Source organism: Sinocyclocheilus grahami, unplaced genomic scaffold, assembly GCF_001515645.1.
Source record: "Sinocyclocheilus grahami isolate Dianchi unplaced genomic scaffold, SAMN03320097.WGS_v1.1 scaffold784.1, whole genome shotgun sequence".
Classification (NCBI taxonomy): Eukaryota; Metazoa; Chordata; class Actinopteri; order Cypriniformes; family Cyprinidae; genus Sinocyclocheilus; species Sinocyclocheilus grahami.
In genome coordinates this window covers 459,005-477,926 of record NW_015505963.1, presented here as the reverse complement: position 1 = coordinate 477,926, position 18,922 = coordinate 459,005, and the positions used below count along the sequence as shown (strand labels likewise).

The following is an 18,922-nucleotide window of genomic DNA, read 5'->3' as shown; positions in this document are numbered from 1 at the left end:
TGTCTTATTCTACTTCTTATATTGTTTTAAATAGAAATTTTAAAAAGCTTATAAACATACATTTTTGAATTTGACATAGATGTAAAAGATGCCATTAAGTCACTTTGAGTCAAATGTCACCTCGTATTAGAAATGCTAATTTTGGATCAGAATTTTTTATTATTGATCAGAAGGTGCTTCTACATTTTTTTAATTAGGAGCACAAAATTAAGCATTTGAATGAGTGCTCGCTGTTCACTTCCGATTTCGCGCACTCTGTGTAAAGGGAGCACTTACAGTGCGTGCATAATTATTAGGCACGTTGATACTCTGATCATATTTTTTTCCAAGCACATTTTACCAATTCCAAACCACATCAATCTTAATAACTACTATTATTTTTGTATTTAATAATTTAGAAGTGATATATAAGTGTACATGAAGGCTGGAAATAAAAAACTCCTTATTAAGGTGTGTAGAATTATTAGGCAGGTTTTCTTTTACAGATGAAATGAGCCAAAAAAGAGATTTAACTCAGACTGAGATGTCAAAAATGATTAAATCCCCATGAGAAATATAAAAAACGAATGCAATACAGAAATTTCAAAGTTAAGGCATGACCATTGGTCAGCAAAATGCTCATTGGGTCAGCGGGGTCAGAAAAAAACAGGTGGAGAAGAAAAGAGCATGTTAACTGCAAAATAATTAATAATTAATGTGAAGAATTAAGTGTGAAACCAATATTTGTTGTGCCAGTGCCAATATTTTCCAGAACTGCAACCTTGAGTCTCCAGAATTACAAGGTGACAGGTTTTCAGAGACTTTGCTTGGGTAAAAAATCCTAAAAAAATTACCCCTACTTAATAAGAATAACATTCTGAAGTGTTGTGAAATACATTAATTACTATTTTTTATAGGCTTTATGGACAGATAAGTTGAGAGTGACTCTTGAAGGACCAGCACCACATCCTCTTGTACCACTGTTTGAAGAACTGATCTTCCAGAATCTGGCAGTAAGTTTTAGGAGCTAATTTTTGTCAGTCTCTGCAAGACAGACTTTTCAGGATAGGAGATGGACTAAAAATGAACTCCCAAAACTTACTGCAACATGGAGCTAAGAAGCAAATGTAGAACTTGAAAAATTGGAAAAACAGCTTAGTGAAAAGCGTTTACAGTTTAAAAGCAAATAGAAAGTCCTATTTTTTTTTATTATATATTTTTGTATGTACAAGGTTTAAGGTCTTTCATGACACTACATATTCTGGGGTGTGAATTTGATAGGTGCTTGATATAAAATAAATGGTGCTTTAAAAAGTCCTTGAAAGTCCTTGAATATGGTGTTCATGAAAGAGTGGGAACCCTGTGTTGTTGTTGTTGTTGTTGTTGTAACACTTTAGTGTAGGGACCAATTCTCACTATTAACTAGCTGCTTATTAGCATGCCTATTTTTAACATATTGTCTGTTTATTAGTACTTATAACGCACATATTGATAGCAGATATATATTGATGAATCAAAGACAATTTTTAACATTTAAAGTTTGAATATTTCTTGAGTAACACAAGTAAAGTTCTGTTAGTAATGTGCAAATTGCTGTTATTTCTAATTACCAGCCCGCACGCATTTCAAATGACAAGATTTCTCATCAGCGCTATAGAAATTCACAAAGTGATTGTTCTTTCAAAAACTTGACATGTTCTCCCAGCATGTGCTGTAACCACTGTCAGTGGTTTAGCGAGTTTTTGATACATCTTCAGTTCAGAGACTTAAAGGCTAGAAGAACGAATTCAGCTCGTGATTTGTGTGGCCCCTCAAAATCCCAGCCCATTGCTCACACACAGTAGGATGGTGAATTAGCTGTCATCAAGTGTAGCTGACTGTGAAGCAACACACACACACACTCCCCACTCAGCGATAACAAATCATTTTAAACCCTGTATTATGACTATTACTTTTCCCCCATTTCATGGCTGTCTGTCTACGAGCCTGAGCTGTCTTCCTCTTCCCTTCCACACTCTGAGCACTCAGCTTCGCTCCACGCCCCGTCCCTCAGGAGCCTCTCAAACAGCTTTTTACCTCTTGGGAAAACAAAGACTTGACTGACTGCTCTCACTCGCTGTTTGAAGGCTGACTAAATGCCTTAACTTAGTCTTGGGTCTCCGAGCATTTCTCCATTAGTTAGACAGAGGAGTTATGCTGAGGAATAGTGTGGGAGTTATTTTGAAAGGCTCATTACGTGCAGATCACCTCTTTGCTCAGCGATAGCGGTTTATGTGTACATATGTAGAGTGTGATGGATGGGGTTGTGCCATATGTGTGCAAGTGTATGCATTAATACATGTGTATGCGTTTAGACAGCAGGAACACAGACTGCGAGTCGAGTATCAGCATGCGCTCATTTCCATATTGCTCTCGGTCTCCCCCTGTCATGAAGCCATGCAAGAAGGACATTAGTGCTTCTGTCTTTCTGGTGCATGCTGGAAGTGTGTATTGGAAGCTGATTTGTAATTTCTTTATTTTAATTTAGTCTTTTGCATTCTACTGCATATATTTACTACATCAGTGGTTCTCAACTGGTGGGTCATGACCCCAAAAATGGCTGTCAGGTTTGCTCTGATAGGGTCACAAAGAGCAGGGACAGAAAACAATGCTCGGTGCAAAATATAAAACGTAACAAACCATATAATCGTGCATGATTAGGATTGCAAAATAAAGTGTCTCTAAAAGGGAGGAATAAAACATATTTTTGTTGCTTAAGACCATGCGTCAAAAAAAAGTCTACAATAAATTTGCCTGTCATTGTGTGATACATTTGTTTCAAATGTTAGGCCGGTAAGTGACTGCTGTAAAATAAAATAAAATAAAATAATGAAATAAAATAATTATTTTATTTTTATTTGTTATGCATATCATTATGCTTAAGGAATATAATAATAATAATAATAATATTACTGTATGTTCTTGTGCTTAGGGTAATAGTAGGGTGCTTAGGGTAATAGTTTTTTTTTATTGTGTTGTATTTCTGCTGTTGCTTATGCATTTACCAAATTATGTTAATAATTAAAAAAGGGTTTATTTATTTATTTTTTAAGTTACACATTTTGTTGTGCTTAGGGTAATATTAATCAATTTAATGTTTTGATGGCATTTGATACTTAATTATATCCAATAAAGCATGTTTGTAGTGTTGTTGGGTTGCCATCTGATGTCCAAAGAAAATTCTAGGTCATGAGGCAAAAGCAGATGAGAATCACTGTTTTACATAAACTTATCTTAGATTTTTTTTCTTGTTCTCCCTCTAAGCACTTAAATTTGAGTGATAGTGTCTGTTGTACCAGAGCTGTGCTGCACTGAGTCGTGACCCACACAACAGTTTGGCTTGGCATGGTGTCAGTCCCTCTGGGCACGTCCTCCCTCCCACAGCAGGTTCAGTTGTACTTCAGATTAATGCTAACATTGAGGATTTGCCCTGCTGTGGAAGAGCAAACTGACAACGGTAGCACGAAGTGAAGATGGGGTGAAGTGATGAGCCAATTATGTTATGGTTAAACTTGTTTGTCTAGAGCCATTTTACTCTGCATAGAAGCTGCATCAATGCGGCAAAAGTTGCACATAAATGTATTTGCACAACAGTCACAGTGTATCACACACTTGAATGTGGATTATTGATTTGCTTGCACAGTAGACTGAATACATGATGCAGGTTGATTGACATGACAGAGTGGCAGTGGAAAGACACAGTTGGAGACTTTGCCAGTCGAGCTGCTTTTCTGTGAAGGACAGGTTTTAGAGTTGACTCACACAGCCGGTTCCCTCAGTGTTTACTGTTCAAATTTAAAAATAATTTAAAAATAAAAAAAGCCTCAATTTCTCCAGAAACATGCAGCTCTATTTTGCACACAAACCGCTCTTAATCAAGTCCAGTTTTTTATGTAGCCAGCTGATTTTTATTCATGGTATTCAGTAGCAATTAAATGATTTGCAAAAAGAGACACAAAATAAATATGTTTGATATCTAAATGTTTGGAATCGATAACTGGAATGCGGAATTGATCAAATTCGAACAATACCCAACCCTATCAACAATGCATGCATACTCTTGTTTGCCTTTATGTCTGTCTCTTTGCACAATAAAGAAAGCCACAATAAATAAAGTGTTCAAAAAATTTACACTTTCTAAATGCCAGTAATGTAAACAAGATATAAAAGTCAATGTTTCGGGCAGAGCCAAATTGCCGCAAAATAAAAATTACTGTCTGTCTCCATCAGATACATCAGTCCCAGGAAACCTAGAAATAATTATATAATTCTATAATTTAAAACCTAAGTAGTCAGGTTAGTAGCATTGCTAATTATATGTTTATTGGAGTATGTTACAAAAAATGCCATTTATGTTTATCTACCTAAGAATTTCATGTTAATTTTTTTTATTTTGTGTATATTATTTTTTTCTGTGAACACAGGTTATGAAAGCAGTACATTTGTGATATGTTGTGCTTGCAGTTTACCTGTGACGTTTTAGAAAAAGTTAAGGGACACAGTTGGAGACTTTGCCAGTCGAGCTGCTTTTCTGTGAAGGACAGGTTTTAGAGTTGACTCACACAGCCGGTTCCCTCAGTATTTACTGTTCAAATTTAAAAATAATTTAAAAATAAAAAAAGCCTCAATTTCTCCAGAAACATGCAGCTCTATTTTGCACACAAACCACTCTTAATCAAGTCCATTTTTTTATGTAGCCAGCTGATTTTTATTCATGGTATTCAGTAGCAATTAAATGATTTGCAAAAAGAGACACAAAATAAATATGTTTGATATCTAAATGTTTGGAATCGATAACTGGAATGCGGAATTGATAAAATTCGAACAATACCCAACCCTATCAACAATGCATGCATACTCTTGTTTGCCTTTATGTCTGTCTCTTTGCACAATAAAGAAAGCCACAATAAATAAAGTGTTCAAAAAATTTACACTTTCTAAATGCCAGTAATGTAAACAAGATATAAAAGTCAATGTTTCGGGCAGAGCCAAATTGCCGCAAAATAAAAATTACTGTCTGTCTCCATCAGATACATCAGTCCCAGGAAACCTAGAAATAATTATATAATTCTATAATTTAAAACCTAAGTAGTCAGGTTAGTAGCATTGCTAATTATATGTTTATTGGAGTATGTTACAAAAAATGCCATTTATGTTTATCTACCTAAGAATTTCATGTTAATTTTTTTTATTTTGTGTATATTATTTTTTTCTGTGAACACAGGTTATGAAAGCAGTACATTTGTGATATGTTGTGCTTGCAGTTTACCTGTGACGTTTTAGAAAAAGTTAAGGAAAAAAAAATTGATATTCTACAGGCTAGCTACAAAATAAGTTACTCCCAGAAGGCTGTCAGGTTGTGTGGCCTACTTTAAAACCAGAGGCCTGTAGCTATTCAATGTGCAGAGCTCAAAATACTTGCTAAAATACTGAAAATGCATCTCAAGTAGAGTCAGTGGAGTCCTGAAAGGATAATTCATATTACATAACAAATAAAAAAAATCTGTATATGGCATTTTTGTTTTCAGTGAGGGACATGTCCTTTTTACAAAGGTTAGCTTTGTATTTTTGCGGTAGAGCCCTACTTTAAAGATAAACTGCAAAGCTATGTTGATATGCATGTGATGTTACAGCTGTAGTTTGTCAAGCACAATACGTTCAAAAATTCAAAGGATGCTCTGTGGATGTATGACAAAACTTAATCAGCCAGATCTCTTCCTAGAGTTTTTTCTCTTTTCTTGGGCTTCCTAGGAATGTATAATGAAACGAGGCTTGGCTTTAACAGCCAGCGGTGTACTTCAGAATGAGTGACTATGAAATCAAGAACTGAAGGGGTCTAGTAGAAACAGTTTTTGGCAGGTTGTCTAAATGGAAATTCTGGCTATAGGGCTTCCACGACTACTGGTCTGCAAGAGTTTAAATGATTTGCAAAAAGAGACACAAAATAAATATGTTTGATATCTAAATGTTTGGAATCGATAACTGGAATGCGGAATTGATCAAATTCGAACAATACCCAACCCTATCAACAATGCATGCATACTCTTGTTTGCCTTTATGTCTGTCTCTTTGCACAATAAAGAAAGCCACAATAAATAAAGTGTTCAAAAAATTTACACTTTCTAAATGCCAGTAATGTAAACAAGATATAAAAGTCAATGTTTCGGGCAGAGCCAAATTGCCGCAAAATAAAAATTACTGTCTGTCTCCATCAGATACATCAGTCCCAGGAAACCTAGAAATAATGATATAATTCTATAATTTAAAACCTAAGTAGTCAGGTTAGTAGCATTGCTAATTATATGTTTATTGGAGTATGTTACAAAAAATGCCATTTATGTTTATCTACCTAAGAATTTCATGTAAATTTTTTTTATTTTGTGTATATTATTTTTTTCTGTGAACACAGGTTATGAAAGCAGTACATTTGTGATATGTTGTGCTTGCAGTTTACCTGTGACGTTTTAGAAAAAGTTAAGGAAAAAAAAAATTGATATTCTACAGGCTAGCTACAAAATAAGTTACTCCCAGAAGGCTGTCAGGTTGTGTGGCCTACTTTAAAACCAGAGGCCTGTAGCTATTCAATGTGCAGAGCTCAAAATACTTGCTAAAATACTGAAAATGCATCTCAAGTAGAGTCAGTGGAGTCCTGAAAGGATAATTCATATTACATAACAAATAAAAAAAATCTGTATATGGCATTTTTGTTTTCAGTGAGGGACATGTCCTTTTTACAAAGGTTAGCTTTGTATTTTTGCGGTAGAGCCCTACTTTAAAGATAAACTGCAAAGCTATGTTGATATGCATGTGATGTTACAGCTGTAGTTTGTCAAGCACAATACGTTCAAAAATTCAAAGGATGCTCTGTGGATGTATGGCAAAACTTAATCAGCCAGATCTCTTCCTAGAGTTTTTTCTCTTTTCTTGGGCTTCCTAGGAATGTATAATGAAACGAGGCTTGGCTTTAACAGCCAGCGGTGTACTTCAGAACGAGTGACTATGAAATCAAGAACTGAAGGGGTCTAGTAGAAACAGTTTTTGGCAGGTTGTCTAAATGGAAATTCTGGCAATAGGGCTTCCACGACTACTGGTCTGCAAGAGCATTGTATCGGCAAATACTGCTTTCTATGATCGGCCTCAAAAATCCTAATAATAATAACAACAATAATAATAATAATTATTATTATTATTAGGGGTGCTCCGATCAGGATTTTTGAGGCCGATCATAGAAAGCAGTATTTGCCGATACAATCACCGATACCGATCTTTTAAAGGCCTTCTTTTTATCATGTAGAATTATTTATAGCGATCCAATCAAGATTTTTAGACATTTATTCAGGGCCTGAATTTCTTTTTTGAAAATGAATTCCCCTCTTAGGTGACTTGTGAGAGGGGATTTTTTAAATTTGAGGGGTGAAGGGGGGCATTTTTAGACATTTTTCTAAAATATATATTTATCTCACCTAAATGTTTGATCATGCAGTGCATTTTTGTTTTGACAGTCGTGCAATTGTTGCACAATAGCTTACACACAGCACAAGCCTGATTTCATGAGCTGTATGTGAGGCAGCCTTTTACACCTGGTTTAAACATACTCCGTTTGCAGTGTGTATGCAGTCCATGTGCTATACGTAAGCGGTGCAGAAGCAGCACTGACTCTCATTGTGCTTTCACACAAGAGTCTGCAACTGATCCGTGGCTGTTTACCACAAACACAACATTTATCCATTATTTTGATTTCAAATCCAACATTGTTACTTAAAATGCTTTTTCAGAATTCAGAATTTCAAATTTACACATTACAGTAATACAATCTTTCATAGATGTGTTTAAATGCAATAAATATAAGCAACACATTGTTCAATGCTTTTTACTTTTGCATTTACTTCTAGATTTATATATTAAGTTGCTCAAGCAAGTGGCAAAACATTTAAATACTTTTCTTACATTATCACAAACATTCTAAATTAAAACTTACTATAGACAGAAACAGTCAGCTCTACTGCCTTTTCTTTTGCATTTAAATCTTTTACAACCAATCCTGCAGTTCATAAAGAATTTTGTTTAACTACCTCCACGAGTGCCATCTATTATTGCCTTGTTTATCTAAAAGTGCTCTTTTCCTTTAAACCTAGCCAAAAAACCATAGCCTATGTGTTGACTGTGAAACACAGTAGACTTTAATTATATGCATTTGTGGTGTAATTACTACATTTTCATGTCAATCCATGTTCATATTTAGTGCAAACAATGCTCTGTAACTTTAATTCAGCGTGTGCAGCAGAAACTATCTCTGCACCCCTGCAGACGCACCGCTCCTGGATCGCACTGCCGGACTGCAACCGTGTGCAGTGTGAACTTGAGCGCGGAAATAACTACCTCCACGAGTGCCATCTATTATTGCCTTGTTTATCTAAAAGTGCTCTTTTCCTTTAAACCTAGCCAAAAAACCATAGCCTATGTGTTGACTGTGAAACACAGTAGACTTTAATTATATGCATTTGTGGTGTAATTACTACATTTTCATGTCAATCCATGTTCATATTTAGTGCAAACAATGCTCTGTAACTTTAATTCAGCGTGTGCAGCAGAAACTATCTCTGCACCCCTGCAGACGCACCGCTCCTGGATCGCACTGCCGGACTGCAACCGTGTGCAGTGTGAACTTGAGCGCGGAAAAAAACACATATATATATATATATATATATATATATATATATATATCAGTGCAAGCTTTGTATCTGAATTTAATGAATTTTACTTTTATTTGTTGTATGCAGCCAAATATGAGAATATTAGTAGAAAAAGTATTTAGAATTATAGTACAACACAGTTACAAAATGTGTTGCAAGCTGCTTAATAATGACATTTCATTGGGTGTAATTTCAAAATGCAGCCTATAATGATTTCAAATTGTGCAGGAGACAATGAATGCAGTAAATGAATGCAAAATTGTTGTATATTTACATATATATAAGGATAAGTAATACATTTGACTTACATTTAGTCATTTAGCAGACGCTTTTATCCAAAGTGACTTACAAATGAGGACAATGGAAGCAATCAAAATCAACAAAAGAGCAATGATATGCAAGTGCTATAACAAGTATACCTAACAGATATTTCCAAAGCATACATACTCCTGAACAAACCACAATTTAAAAATAAAATCTCGGTTGCAATTCAATTGGCATGTCTTTACATAAAAGGATTAACTTTTCAAAAAAAGGATTAAGCAGAAAGTGAACTTCTGTGTGAACAGTGCTTCACTGTTGTCAGTGAACAATGCCTTTATATCAGGAAGATATTACTGAAAATTTGCTCATGTGGCTGCACCTTAAGTCACTAAAAGGTGAAATGATAAGGGGGTTTTCAGCAACTCTTTCTGCGAGTTACATTGTTGCGTCAATAGGCGGCGACAGGTGACTGTCTTCACGGGTGAGTCAGCAAATCATTTTATTCAAAGATTTGTTCAAAAACACTGACTCATTCTGAGACAAAGCAAATGAGTGCTATCTCAGTGTTCGGCAGTTCTGTTTGCTTTGCGGACCAAAAACAGACAAAGTCACCGGCAATTTGAAAATAGACCGTTTTTGGGGCACTTCTTTGATTTTCCTTTATTTACATAGTTGTCCATTAAACTTAAATATAAAACAACTGCACATGCAGAATATGTTGTGGCAGTGTTTCAGCATGTCTGTGATTATCAGCGGCCATAGCATGTTGCTATTATATTTCTTTATTGTGTAATTACACGTCTTGTCCTGTCTTATTTTGCTTGTAATATATTCACAAAAACTAAAATAAATCACACACACACACACACACACACACACACACACATATATATAAATAATACTAAGATAACACTAAAGAAGATCGTTTCTATCTCTCTCTCTGCATCTGTTCCTCTCTCTTTTGTTCTGTCTCAGATTAACCTACAGAGGAGGATGCGGGTCACAGGAGTGATAACCCAAGGAGCCAAGCGCATCGGGAGCCCAGAATATGTTAAGTCGTACAAAGTGGCCTACAGCGACGACGGAAAGACCTGGAGGACATACAAAGTCAAGGGCACAGATGAAGATATAGTGAGACATTTTTTTAATTAGCGAAAAAGAGCCACATCAGTCACTCAGCATGTGCTTTTGCTTCTCCCTCCACCTTTCCAGGCTGTATTCTGAGGGGATTGCTGTCGGGCTTCAGATGACATGCAGCGTCCATCATCTCTGATGCCATCATTTTTTACTGTTAGAGAGTGTCCAGATTTCTTCTAATGACTTTGAGTAGTTGCTATTTTGATTATTTCAGACACTGTTTTGTTATTAGGGAAATTATTTTATTAAAAATAGTATTATAGTATTATATATTCTTGTTCTAAACAGTGATAATGGCATCTAAATATGTACATACTAAATTGTGATCAGTATTTTCTTTTAAATCTATTTTGCATACTTGTCATTGGTTCTATTTTTTTTATTTCATTTGTTCAGAACCTAAGCTTATTTAAAACATTAACAAAACAAAACTTTAACATTTTTTCTTATTTTTGCTATCTTGCAAGCTCTGATATTTCCTTCAAAGAATGCAAACCTAGTCCAGTTTGATCTCGTTTTGACCTTTTTATCGCAAACATTTTTCATAAATTACTTCGATTTAGTGTTAGTAAATACTCTTTTGATTAAAAACCAGTATAATAAATTGGGTGAGTGTGATGGAGCAGTGTTGACCTCTCTCGTTTTATGAAATCTCCCCACGTTCTCTCTCCAGATCTTCCGTGGGAATATTGATAACAACACTCCGTTTGCCAACTCCTTCACCCCTCCTATCGAGGCTCAGTATGTGAGGATCTACCCGCAGGTGTGCAGGAGACACTGCACTCTTCGCATGGAGCTCCTGGGTTGTGAGCTCACGGGTGAGTCACCTCAATAGACAGCAATACATCTTTCTGAGAGCACGTCCAAAGGCGACTTTAAAAGTGTGTTATACCTCTAAAACATTGTCCAGACTGTCAATAAAGCACAGCACAACATGGTTGAAGCCAGTTTTTCCTTTTCTCCTAGCCAGTTCAGGGGATTTATTTTATACAGCTCAACAATAAGGATTTTTTCCCCCCTGTTGGTCAGATTGTGCCAGTAGTTACTATACGACACATGTATTTATTATTATTGCTTCAATGTGTTAGTTGAAGCTAAACACAAGCCATAGTTAACCTGTATTCCTTGTAAAAAAAAATACACTAACCAGCGTACATTATTGTGTAACAGCATGTAAATTGGTTTTAGTGTAATACGGTTTTAGGCTAATGACACGCCTTTGAATACTTCAGGGTGTTCGGAGCCAATGGGGATGAAGTCTGGCCACATTCAGGACTACCAAATCACGGCCTCCAGCATCTTCAGAACTCTTAACATGGACATGTTCACCTGGGAACCTGGGAAAGCAAGACTGGATAAACAAGGCAAGGTCAATGCCTGGACATCTGGACACAGTGACCAGTCCCAGTGGCTGCAGGTAGGGTTTATTATAAGTGTCCTAATATGCTTAGGGACAATCTAATATTATTGTGACTGTTATTGGCTGTGAATGATTAAATGTAAAGTTGAAATGTGCTGTAATGAAATGATCACTGCAGCACAGAGGTGTACATTAAACAACATTCAGAGTTCAGATGAACTCTAACACAGAACCTCAACAAAGATCAAAGCTTTGTCGTGATTCCTAATGTTTAGCTCCTAGAATCAAAGTTTCGATGAAATCCCAGTTATCCCTTCTCTCTGGAGCCTCTCGCTCACATGCTCGCTCACTCACTGTTCATTAAGGTAACCGATCACCTTACCTCAGGCTTCAGGCAAGAGCTATTTGCTATCATTCAGCCAAGCATTTTAAAACCACTGTCATCACTTCATATTCAAACATATTTCACTTTAAGCCTGGCAGTAAAATTACTTTTCATTTAAATTCATTATAGTCTATTAATTTGGCTTATTATGAAATGTTTTAATATGTTGACCATGGTATCCTCAAGAGCCTTCTCCAACACCATAACTTGTAGGCGTCTATCCTCCTTCGATCAGTTTTTTTCACAGTCCAGCTTTCACATCCATATATTGATACTGGAAATACAATCGTCTGGACTAGTATACATTTGGTTGTTAGATTGATGTCTTTACTCTTCCAGATTTGTTGCATGCTTAGCATTGCATTACGTCCTAGTGATATTTATCACATATAGATAACTTTTTGAAATTCATTGGATTTTTTCAATGATCCATCGCAAATTTGCTATGTGGTCACGTGTGCCACGACCTCGGCGGAAACCAGCCTGCAAATCAGGTAGTTCTGTCTCTATGACTGGGAGTAGGTATTGCAGAATGATTTTTAAAAGGATTTTGCTTATGTGAGGGATCATGTTTATTGAGTGGTAGTTGCTACAATTTCTTGCATCACCTTTCTTTGGTATTGGTATAAAAACTGATCTTTTCCAATCTTTTGGCCACTTTCTGGTGTCCCAGACCTTTTGGCAGATTACTTTAATGGCTGCAGGTGGAATTGACCTATCGGTAAGCCCCTCCCCTCGAACACAGATGAGCCAATGGCAGTTGAGTATCAGTTGCACGGGGACTCGGACATCTTTAGGTTTCAGCACCATAGAGAAACATTGGAAGATCCGAAGCTTGCATCAGTTGGATGGTGTTTATGCTACAAAAATGGAAAATCGATGTGCCTGGGGTACTTGTAACACTGAGTTCCAGGTATCCTGAAAGGATGGGCAATGGAACTTATTTTATTCCATTTCTTGAACCCAAACAAAACAGAGCAAAATGTCCGTAAGCATTCAACCCTAATCCCAATGAAGACAAAAACTTAAATTTTCTGGTTGTCATACTCTCATTAAGTTACAATTTTCATCTGCTCAAGCAGAGCATTAATGTCATCTTGTGCTTCAGCAAAGTATCTCTGGCTAAATCTAGCTAACGTTGAAGTTAGTGAGTACTCAAGCAGAACATTAATGTCATCTTGTGCTTCAGCAAGGCATCTCTGGCTAAAACTAGCTAACGTTGAAGTTAGTGAGTCAATGCTAACGTACAAACCTAAAGAGCTAACTGTTCTCACGTCGTGTACAGTGTAGGTCAAAAACACATAAACTAAGGTCTACATTTCAGTGCATCTCCATATTAAACTGGTTAAATGTAAATTTAACACTAGAACCGCCAGAGGTTGCTGTATACCTAAAAGTGCCAGCGGGTAAATTTTACTCACACACATGGCAGCTGTATTTATATGGCTAAAGAACGTATTATTTCACTGTATTATGCCACTGTCTTCACAAAGAAGTGTCTAGAGTCCTGAAATTATGTCTAGTCATCAACTATATCTGTATCCTGTTGTTTTATGTTCAAGACTTTTTAATGCATGCTAAAATCCATAATGGTCAGTAGCCTAAGCTAAAGAAAAAAAAATTAGAAGGTAGTAGCCTAAATATTTGAGTGGTTTAATATTATAATACAATGTCATTAATGAATATAGTAAGATAATCCATGCTATGAATGACTAAAACAGCCTATAGATAATAATGAGCAATAATAATCATTTATGATTTGAATAAGAGAACGACACCATTAAACTTTGGGTAATCAAAAAATGGTTTTATTCATTACATCATATAGATTTATTACAAACATATAGGGTTTTTATCTTCAGAAAATGGCCAGACTAGAATAGCAACACAGTAGTGAACAATAAACGATATGGCATGACAAAAATGTAATAATTAAACCAAAGTTTGACCAATTAGAGTAACGTTATGCTAAAACATTTAAATATGATATCTGGATCACTGTCAGATGAGCCGTCAGATGTTGAGCTGACCCAGGATGCATAACTTACCATCAGACTCTCCATCACTCATGGCATTTAGTGTTTCTAATACCTACCTTCCATAAATCGCCTTTTTTAGGCATTTTGACTTTATTTATGAAACTCATAACCGCTAAATCAGTGAGTGAAAGGCATTGCCTAGAAATGTACAATGTTAAAACATAAGCAGCAAGAAAATACATGCATTATATAGCGGGTAAATTTGACCCGCTGGCGCTTATAGGTATAAATGCCCCGTTTTTTTTAATCTTGATTGTGACGACCGTAACATGGGGCTTCTCCCACTTGCATTGTGATCTGATCAGCTGTCATTGTAAGACAGTGAGCAGCGCCGTTTGTTTGTCCGAGGGAGCAACAGTAACTAAGGGGGCGGGGCTTACCGATAGGATAAATGATTGGATACAGTCAAACACAGGGGCCTTGTTTGATAATTGCTGCATCGCACATATAATTTCTTCATTCAAAATAGCAGGTTCTATTTCCACTGGGTCACAGTTGGGTTGTTCTCCAACACTCCAACACAACACTTAACATTATAACTTACTAGCAGCATTCCACCCCCCATCCCCCCACCCACCCCTTTTTGATATAATTTATTTTGTTATGTTTGATAGACAGCTCTGTAATAGGTAGGCTGTGCCATTTTTTCAGGGAACATGAACTGTTGTTCATGATGCAGGGAATGTCATCACATCTGAATAATTTTCGAGCTCATGAGGTGTTAAAAGTGATTAATATCCTGAGATTACTGAATAAATGCTCCAGTGCAATCACAGAAATTGAGCGAATGTGAGACACATCTCGGCACATTCAAACGTCAGTTGCCATGGTGAACTGTGAGCTTCTGCAATGGTTGCCCCAATGGAATAATCAATACCAGTGGCATCACAGAATGACTTTAGGCTTAATAGATTAATGGAATTAATCAAGCTTAATGACAAACTAAGTATTCTAATTAATCAAGACAATTGCAGTGCTGCAGAAGCAAGAACAGCCTCACAAACTGCAGTAACGTCAGAGATGTTTTGACCAAAAGGAGCACATCTCAAGGATATGCCAGTGATGTGCTCAGTCAAACAGCATCAAAATCATAAGGTTATCAGTGTCTCAGTTGCTTTTAGATGCACGTTTTGATTGGGAGTCATTTATTTGTATGTTCATTGATTTTGGTGAAAACAAAGCTGCTGTTACTCACAGCCTTTTATTGGAAACTTTTTTAATGATCTTGGTTCTTTTAGTCTATTAAATGGTTTGGACTCTGTATGCTGACATGTTCAGTCAAGCAGACATTTTACATGCCGCAAGCACACGTCAATATTGACTAAGACTCCCAAGTGAAAAGTTCATTTGCCGACATTCATTAGACTGGCTTAGGAACTTAATGCAAATAAAGTCTTATATTGCCGGGCAGTTTGTTTTAGCGAATTAAAATACAGGCGGGAGTCACAAACAACATTATCTTTTACGTCTGTCACAAAGCTTCCCTCCATTAACCAATCAAAAAAAACAAATTATGCTGCTTTTCCAGGGACTTCTAAGGTCAAACAAACCACTCACATTAAAATGCATATAAATCCCATTGACAGGTTTTGGAGCTGTTTAAATGAACCAATTACTTCCCAGCCTTTTCAAATACACTGAAAGTCAGCTCTTTTTCCTCTGTTTGGAGATACTCCACAGCAAAAAGCCTCTTGAAGTTTCTGTTGATTGCTTCCAAACATGCTGAGTCGACCAAGAGACAGCGAGGAGACGCCCATAGCCTATCTTCGTCTATGGCTTTTCTCCCATCGAATTTTGAAAAATTGCCTTTTCAACTTCTTCCTCTCTCTCGTCTTTGTGTGTAATGAATCGATTTAGTGTCCTCATTTGTGGTTTCCCGTGTCTTCGCCACTACTCAAACAGAGATGTGACCTCAGTCCCACAGAGAGAATTTTTAGACTTCATCAGGCAGCCATGAAAGACCACTTGCATTCATTATGGATCTTAATTCTGCTCATTACGGACTATATGCATGGACAGTTTGAGAAATCTTAGCAGTGGTTTTCCTCAGTAAAGATGAGGACTAGAATTTATTGGAACTTTTATCTAAGTCAGCATTTCTCCAACCGGGGTCCGTCTCAAATAGCCAAAATTTCTGAATTGAGAACAAAAGTCTTTCTGCAAATCCTTGACAAGCAATATGATAGAGCGCAACCGAGATGGTTCGTTCTTCCAGCAGCCTGGGTTCTGGAAGGATTTTTTCCATTCATTTTCTCCATATAGACATTTCAAAACATTTTTCAGTAAGTCTTGAACCAACCCATGGCTCTAATCTAAATGAATCACATTACAACATCTGATTTTAAGCACAGACAAATTTGAACAGAATTTGGAAAAGATAATGGTACAAGATTTGTCTACGTATGGTTGACCATTAATATAATCAAATCCACAATGATGATACAATATAAAACTATTGATTAAAGCTTATTCATATGTTTAGTTATTTAGTCATGGTAGCCCAACTATCAGTCTCTCAGGTTTAGATTTAGGGGCCTCTATTTAAAAGCATTTATAACCTTCAATGGCCTGTTATCTCTGTCTCAAGCTCTTCTTATGATTAAGACCACCACATTTATCATTTCCTTCTAGGGGTAGAAATACTTCATACTAACATAGATGTAAAAGAAAAAAGCATGACTTCATATGTTAATTATAGCTTGAAAGTGTCATTTCACAGACATATTGCAAAATAATTTATTTAATTTTAAGAGAAGTAGGAATATGTTAACGTCATGTAAGTTTTGTTAGAGGTCACATATGTCTTTTGAATTGTTCCCTTTGTACTGCAGCCTCACAAGAATTTGACTTTGTATTTCATTTGGCCTGAGGTCATTTTAGATTAATTCTTACATGCTAATTTCATCAGATGATTACAATATAGGAGACATGGTTAGATACTATACCGTTCAAAAGTTAGGGGTCAATAAGATTGTTCTCTTTCAGTCGGTTACTACGAGTCACGTCGTGACCGACGATCGCTTCGATAGACCAATCTACTTCGAGTGTAAACTAAACGAGCCAATGCACATTGGCATGCAATTATTGCATCTAGCTGCCGCTGATCACAGCGTGAGTATAATAAGGCAGCAGGTGCAATGCATACCAGCTTTTCGCTTCGGAGCCGAGCGACAACATCGCTCTATGTTTGTTTCGAGAACTACGAGTACAGCACGCTCTCGGAAGCTTTCTGTGTTGGCGGGACGGTGCTTCAGCGGTGGTCGTTCCAGTGTCGAGTGGGTTGCGCACTTCAGGCTGCACTACCCCCTGTCGTGTTGCAAAGCGGCCATCTCCCCTGTGCACCTCAGCACTAAAAGAGCATTTCCTAAAAAAGAGCAAATTTCTCTAAAAGAGCTACACGGGTGCGTCTTTATAAAGACGACAGATCGTCCTTATAAGGATGCCGTTTCAGCCGTGCGTTTCTGGGTGCGGTCGTTACCTGGCACCGGGTGATGGTCACGATCACTGCCTCACGTGTCTGGGCATTAAGCACGCTGAGGTGGCCTTCGTGGGTGAGTCATGTTATCATTGTGGGAATATGACCATCTCAGAGCTGCAAACCAGGCTCCGCTACTCGCAAGGGGGCGGAGTCCCGCTGCCACTGCCGCGATCTGGGGCTCGTTCTGGCGGAAGGCAGACGAGAACCACTTCCAGCAGTAACGCGGGAGGTTTGAGGGTTACAGTGATGGCAAACCCCGCAGGGAACCAACCCTCTGGGGACTATCACTCCTCTTGCTCCTCCGATCCAGTGGAGCGACCCACGGAACGTGCTGGGCCCTCTTTAAAGAGCGTACCAGCGGTATCCAGTGGACCTCCCACCGACCAGATGTCGATCTCAGCATCGGAGGGAGAGCTGTCCGATGAAGATTCGGCCGCGCTGCCACCCTCCCGGGATGGTGGCAAAGCCTGAATCGGATCCGGAGATGACAGCTATGCTTTCCCGGGCCGCCGAAAGAGTTGGGCTCGAGTGGAAACCTCCACCGCGTCCCGAACCCTCAAGGCTGGATGATTGGTTTCTCGGGGGGGTCCGGCTTGGTTCTCAGCGCCCCCCCTGGTGCCTTTCTTCCCAGAGGTGCATGACGAGCTCACCAGGTCGTGGACAGCACCTTTTACTGCCAGAAACCAGCCGGCGGGTTCCTCCTCCCTCACCACCCTCGACGGCGGTGCAGCGAAGGGGTATTTGGCGATCACCCCGGTGGAGCAGGCGGTAGCGATGCAATTGTGTCCTAAGTCCGCCTCCTCCTGGCGGGGAGACCCGGTACTTCCTTCCCGGGGCTGTAGGCATTCGTCTGTTCTAACAGCAGTGCCTATACGGCTTGCGGGGAAGCTGCTTCCGCCTTACACGCTATGGCGTTACTGCAGGTGCACCAGGCTAAGGCACTGAAGGACCTGCACGAGGGTGGTCATGATCCGGAAGTTCTGAAAGAGCTCCGAACCGCCACTGACCTCGCGCTCCGAGCGACGAAGGTCACCGCGAGTTCTCTGGGTCATGCGATGTCCACGCTTGTGGTCCAGGAGCGCCGTCTCTGGCTGGGTCTGGCAGACATGAGGGACACCGACAAGGTTAGGTTCCTCAATTCCCCTGTGTCCCAGACCGGCCTCTTCGGCGACGCAGTCGAGAGCTTTGCCAAGCAGTTCTCGGCTGCCCAGAAGCAGACTGAGGCGATCCGATACATCCTGCCCCGGCGGGCAGCTGCTGCCTCCATCCATCCGCCAGCTGCAGTGCCCCAGCCTGTTCGTCGCCGAGGGTGGGCCCCCGCGTCCGCCCCCGCTCCCACGCCACATCCGCAGCAGCCTTCAGCAAAGCGGCATTGTGGAGCCGGACGTGGGCGGGCCGCCCCGCTTGTCCAGGCCCCCGGCAAGCAGAGAAGCAAGCGGCCCTGAGGCAGGCGACCCAGGGATGGAAGGATCTGCTCTTTGGGAGATGGTGAATGCACCACTCCCTCCCCGGGCAGAGAATCTTTTGTTTAATTTTTTCCCGCCGGTG

General features: G+C 38.8%; 1 protein-coding gene across 3 annotated transcripts in view; it reads left to right on the top strand.

Annotated features, from left to right (window-relative positions):
- edil3a (EGF-like repeats and discoidin I-like domains 3a) overlaps positions 1–18,922 on the top strand; it is a 72,239-nt gene that overhangs the window by 17,691 nt on the left and 35,626 nt on the right. For all 3 annotated transcript variants that reach the window (XR_001605875.1, XM_016246104.1, XM_016246105.1), the window contains exons 2-4: positions 9,951–10,106; positions 10,786–10,930; positions 11,345–11,529. Coding sequence is in view for 2 of the 3 variants with exons in the window: in XM_016246104.1 (XP_016101590.1) it covers positions 9,951–10,106; positions 10,786–10,930; positions 11,345–11,529 (486 nt within the window). In the remaining variant the exon portion in view is untranslated. The remainder of the gene's footprint in view (positions 1–9,950; positions 10,107–10,785; positions 10,931–11,344; positions 11,530–18,922) is intronic.